The sequence below is a fragment of the Mirounga leonina genome, unplaced genomic scaffold, assembly GCF_011800145.1.
Source record: "Mirounga leonina isolate KUSES-001 unplaced genomic scaffold, KU_Mleo_1.0 Mir_82, whole genome shotgun sequence".
In the NCBI taxonomy this organism is placed as follows: Eukaryota; Metazoa; Chordata; class Mammalia; order Carnivora; family Phocidae; genus Mirounga; species Mirounga leonina.
In genome coordinates this window covers 2307538-2313147 of record NW_023270825.1, presented here as the reverse complement: position 1 = coordinate 2313147, position 5610 = coordinate 2307538, and the positions used below count along the sequence as shown (strand labels likewise).

Genomic DNA, 5610 nt, shown 5'->3' with positions numbered 1-5610 from the left:
CGTAACCCTGAATACACAAATGTTCAATATCCTACATGAAGAAATGCACGGTTCATAGCTAGCCCTTCTACTGCCCCATGAAAGACAGTGGCTGCCCAGAGCAAAAACACTTGCGCAACCGACTGTTTGAGTTACAAGCTGAACTAGCCACTTTTTCTATGGAATACCGCTTTTTTTTTTTTTTAAAGATTTTATTTGAGAGAGAGAGAAAAAAAGCATGAGCAGGGGGAGGGGCAGAGGGAGAAGCAGACTCCCTGCTGAGGACAGAGCCTGACATGGGGCTCAATCCCAGGACCCCAGGACATGACCTGAGCTGAAGGCAGACGCTTCACCGACTGAGCCACCCAGGCGTCCCTGGAATACCACTTTTACTTGAAAGAATGACCAACGGACAGACTATTCAGTTGTTGACGGCATTTTCTTGAGAATGGATGATGTGAGCTGGGGCTTCAAAGTAAACAACGGACAGTATTTGTTGTCAATGATAAAAATTTGAGCCTTCAAGCAAAAAATCAGGATTCTGGAAAACCTGTGTCTTCCACTGTGAGCCTGGGATTCCCAACAGCTACAGACTCTCCTGATGAAGCTGATGGCAGTGTAGACAACGGTGCTTTTTGGATGAGGTGTGCTAAAACGTGCCAACACCTGGATCCGCATCACTCTGAACTGGTATTTGCCAGGTGACGAACACTCGATGCCACAAATTCACGTATGGGTAGAAGAGCCGTTAAAAGTGCAAGACTGGCCAACAGATTTTACTACAACAGAGCATTCAAATTTCATATAATTCATCAAGTTGGTTTCAGAATTCGTGTCCTAATCTTTAATAAACTACCACCTGTCCAGTTTGGGTCTGGTATCAAAGAAGAATAACAAGTACCTAAAAGAGGCATTACAATACCCTCCTTTTCCCCAACAGTAACTAGTCCACGAGAGGCTGGACCTTCCTTGCATACTTCAGCCAGAGCATGTCACAATACACTGAACACAGCAGCAGACATGAAGATCTACCTGTCTCCTGGTAAGCCAGATAAAGGTATTTGCAAAAACGTAAAACAGTGACACCCCTATTGTTAAGTTTGTTGTTATTATTTCAGCAAATACTTCATTTTTTTCACTTAAAAATCATCATTTGCCATAATGTTAACATGTTGTGGGTTTATTATTATTTTTAAATAAGTTAATATTTCTAAATTAGTATTATTTCTATATAAATACTAATTTATTTCCAAATCTATTCGCATATAATATACATTATCATTTACTTTGTTTATAGTTACTTAATAAATACCAATTTTCTATTTTAATGAATTACTACTATTTTTAACAAATACTGTAAATGAATTATTAAATATTTTCTGGTTTTAATTTCTAATGTGGTAACTCTTAGATATAATACATAAGCTACAGTTCTTTAGTTTCAGTAACTATTCGGGGTAGGGGGGTCCTGAGACCAAAACGTTTGAGAACTGCTGGCCTAGAGCACAAGGTGATACCGTGTCAACTGAGAGCAACTGGAGCACGCTCTGGCTGTGCCCCTTGACCGGGTTCCCACCCTGCCCAGGACTGGACCCTCCCCTATCACCTCCCCTGGAGGAGTGATCCGGAGCCTTGAACCCTTGGCCACCTTGTCCAGAGCTGGGGGTATCAGCAGCAGCAGCGGCAGGAGCTTCCCTTGACCCCAATCTCCTCCTCCAAGTCCACAGAGCAGCATGGCTGGTCCTGCATGCTGGGGAGCGGGGAGAGAGCTCTGTGCACCCATGAGTGTGTGCGAATGAAGTCTAGAGCAGTGGTTTCCAGGGCAACTGGGACACTAGCAGATTCCCCAAGTCCCCACCCACCCTTCCCTCTGGGGACCCCTAGGCAGCCTACCAGGGAGCCCTGGGAATTCTGGGAACAGGTCAGGACAGGAGCACTCTGAGGGTCCTGCCCAGTGAAGCTCGGGAGCAGGGGGCAGGGAGACCAGCCTCCCCTAAGACCCCAGGTGGTGATGGTCCTGCACTGCCTACAGTGTTTTGCTGGGGACTCTGGGCAAGTTCTTGCCAAGACCCTTGCTCTCTGGCCTCAGTTTCCCTATCTGGGAATGGGGGTCACTGAGCTGTGAGACTCCAGCCTAGGGTTCCCAGTGCCTGCCAGCGATTGAACCTCCATACCTGGGGCCCTGTGCCTTTGGTGTGGTCTTGCCCCCACCTGGGCCCCTGGCAGTACCCCATCTCCGCAGGCTCCCCCTCCCCCTCTCCACCCAACCACTGCCCCTTATTCTCCCTCATACCTCAAATAACCTGGGAATCTGTCCCTGAAGGAGGCCAGCCAGTCATCCACAGTCTCCCTGCTCTTGTTCTCGCTGGACTCGAAGATCCCCATGATGGGCTCCTGTAGGTTGGCCAAGCCGAGGTCCTGCAGACAGCAGCTGGTGGGTGAGCTCAGGCCCTGTGTTCCCAGCCTCCTCTCTCAGGAGGACCTATTTGCCTCACCCACCTGCAGGCCCACACCCCGGATCTACCCCTCAGACCTCTGGGCCGACACTGCTGGTCAGTGCTCTCTGGTCCCGCTGATGCTACCTCCTGAGCTCCCCACAGGCTGTCCTGGCCCTGGGGCGGGGGGGGCTGCCTCCCCCCCAGCTGTGACATCCCCACCCCTACCTCACAGCCTTTGCTGTGAAAGCAGGTGGCCCCAGCCTTGTGTGTGGGATTCAAGGCCCAGTGCTGGCAGGCCTGAGTGTGGTTTGGGTGAGGAGAGCACACCCAATCCAGGCAGGGAACCAGGAGAGACAAGTACTAGAAAGCGAGAACTAAGCCCCCAGCACCTGGCCTACCCGAGGGGCCCATGGCTCACCCCGTGCTTCATGAAGATGTTGTACAACTTCCTGGTGTCTGTCTCCACCTGAACCCTGAGGCCCTCCCACTTCCTGGGCTCCAGCGTCCTGAGGTGGGTGGCCAGGGCCTGGATGTACTCCCCAAAGACCACCATGTGCAAACTTCGCATGATTCTCTGTTCCCCCGAAAGACAAAGAGATGGAGAGGCCTGAGTGAAAGCTGTCCCAGGACCCGGTCTGGCTGGCCCTCGGGGATGGGGGTGGCGGGCTGCTACACAGACTCCTCTCACACAGGCCTGGCAGGGGCCTGTCCCCACCACCGGGCAGATGGAACCCCTGACCCCCGGGGTTGCAGGGGTGCCTGCCTCAGCTTCTCGGCAGGTCAGTCGCCCCCGAGTCAGCCTCCTACCTTGTACACAGGAGTGGAGTGCATGTTGGGGCAGCCCTCCAGGCCTTGCCACAGGCACTGCAGAGCTCGAACCAGATCCTTGTCCTTCTTCCCAAAGTGGCCCCTCAGCTGACTCTGAGGACCAAAGGGTCAGACGTCATGGAGGCCCGAAGCGCCTGGCTGGCTGTGCTCTCTTCCACCCTTGCCTAGTCTGCTCCAGCCTTGTGGCCCCTGTCTCTCCCCACTGGGCGCACAGTCCTGGACCAGAAGGGCCCACACTGAGGGAGCCAGAGGTCATCCCCTGTCTGTCCCAAAGGTCCATCCACCCTCCTCCTGCTGACTCCTGGGAGCACCCCAGATTCAAACTGCAGCCCTTGACTTGAGCTCCTCCCTGGAGCCCTCCCAAGTCCTCCTGGGTATCTCCCCTTTCCCTTTGGTCCCCACCGGACCATAGAATGCTTTCTCCCTCCAGATCAGACTCCTGAGACATGGGACAAGGGCCTGCTCAGTTCTCAGTGGACACCAGAGGGCACAGGCAGAGGGGGCAATGCCAGCCCCCTCGGTGTTTAACCAGGGGACCCGAGCAAGTCCCATGCCCACTATACCGCAGCCCTCCAGTGCCCCATCTGCATGATGCAGCCTCATCAGCAACATCTGTAAAACATGGTGCCAAGTCCAAGCCATGAGCTGTGGCTGCCTGGAGCTCTGTGTAGAGAAGGACCCTGCAGCTCCATATGAACCAGAACAGAATGCTGGAATTGATTAGTAATGTCTGCCACGGCCCAGGGTGAGGCAAGGCAGTATGTAGGCCATCCTGGGAGGGCATGACCTCTCTGGGTCTTCCCAGGCACTCAGATCTCTGTGGAAAATCCAATGGCAGATGTCTCAGAAGCCGGGGCCCACAGTGGAAAATGAATCACTGGATAGAACTACAGGAATGGAGACCCGCCCACCACCACCTCCCATCTTCCACCCAGGAAGCCCCATGAGGACAAGGCCCTGAACCCCAGATTTGAACAGGAAATGCTTTCCTGTGGTTTCCACATCCTATGAGGCCACCTTGCCCTCTCAAGACTTCAGCTCTGGGGCCAGCCCCTGGGTATCCTCAGGGACCTCATCCTCTGATGTGTGTGGCAGCCACAGTTCAGGGGAGACAAAGATGGGCAGGTACAGAGGCTCTGGGACGCAGTGATGGGACTTCACCTGCCTGGGGATGCACTGGGGTCAGAGCCAGGGTCAGGGGGAGGGGGAGTTGTCAGGCCTCAGCTGGCAGAAAGGAAGAGGGGACAAAGGGAGATGCCCTCAGTGAGGAGGGAGCCAGACCTCAGAAAGGGGAGAGAGGCCAAGCCCAGCCCAGCCCACCCACAGGGACAGGACCCCTCCCCTCAGGCCAGGGGGGTGGGGGGAGCCGGCCCTGCCCTTCTGCTCCAGACAAAGGCATGCGGAAGGCAGGAGGCCTGACCAGGCGACCTGACCAGGAACTGATCAGCACCTCGTCGGTACCTTGCCCTGTCACCCCAGCAAAGGCTCTGCTGGGCTGGGCACAAGTCCAGGGAGACACAGGCAGGCGCCTCCTGCCTAAGTTCTCTGGGAGCAGAAAAGACCCCACACCAGGGCTGGGGCGGGGGTCACCTGGCACAAGGTTCTGACTCTAGGCAGGAGGTGGTCCCGGCCGTGGTCCTCAATGACATGGATGGTGCCTTGCACAGCAGGGCCCTCGGCTGCCAGCTGAACGTGTTCCTGGCTCAGCTCCCGCCACGTTTCCCTGGTGGGGCAACCAAAGGGGTCCATGGGGCCTGGCCCAGAGCCTGCCACAGCCCCAGGCTGCACACCAGCCACACCGGGGCCCCTCTGTGCACCCTTGGACGCTCCCTCATTTCTGAGGCTGTTGCAGTCTACGTCATCCACTGTTTTTTCTGACTGTACTTACAGACTCTTGTATTCACGTGGCTTAAAACGCAAAAGGTACAGTGGAAAAGTCCTCTCCCAGAGGCAGCCAGGGCTATTGGCGCCCGTTGTTTCCCTATGAAATGGTGCCATTCGGTACACACACGGGGGTGTTAGCCCCGCTTTTCTCACAGGTGGTCCGCATGGACCTGCCGCCTAGCCTGCCTGATCCCACTGGCCCCGGCCGCACCCCGACACACCCGCTGGCCTCGACCACGCCCCGGCCGCACCCCGACACACCCTCTGGCCCCGCCCACGCCCCGGCCGCACCCCGACACACCCGCTGGCCCGCCCACACCCGGCCGCACCCCGACACACCCTCTGGCCCCGCCCACGCCCCGGCCGCACCCCGACACACCCTCTGGCCCCGCCCACGCCCGGCCGCACCCCGACACACCCGCTGGCCCCGCCCACGCCCCGGCCGCGCCCCGACACACCCTCTGGCCCCGCCCACGCCCCG

General features: G+C 56.3%; 1 protein-coding gene across 3 annotated transcripts in view; it reads right to left on the bottom strand.

The window, feature by feature from the left end:
* Window positions 1-624: 624 nt before the first annotated feature.
* The window catches only part of LOC118002084 (exocyst complex component 3-like), a 14429-nt gene continuing 9443 nt past the window's right edge, over window positions 625-5610 (bottom strand). For all 3 annotated transcript variants that reach the window (XM_034992356.1, XM_034992357.1, XM_034992359.1), the window contains 5 exons: window positions 4836-4968; window positions 3225-3338; window positions 2836-2991; window positions 2273-2397; window positions 625-1729 (listed from right to left, as the gene is read on the bottom strand). In XM_034992356.1, coding sequence (XP_034848247.1) covers window positions 1648-1729; window positions 2273-2397; window positions 2836-2991; window positions 3225-3338; window positions 4836-4968 — 610 coding nt within the window. In that variant the 3' untranslated portion in view covers window positions 625-1647. The remainder of the gene's footprint in view (window positions 1730-2272; window positions 2398-2835; window positions 2992-3224; window positions 3339-4835; window positions 4969-5610) is intronic.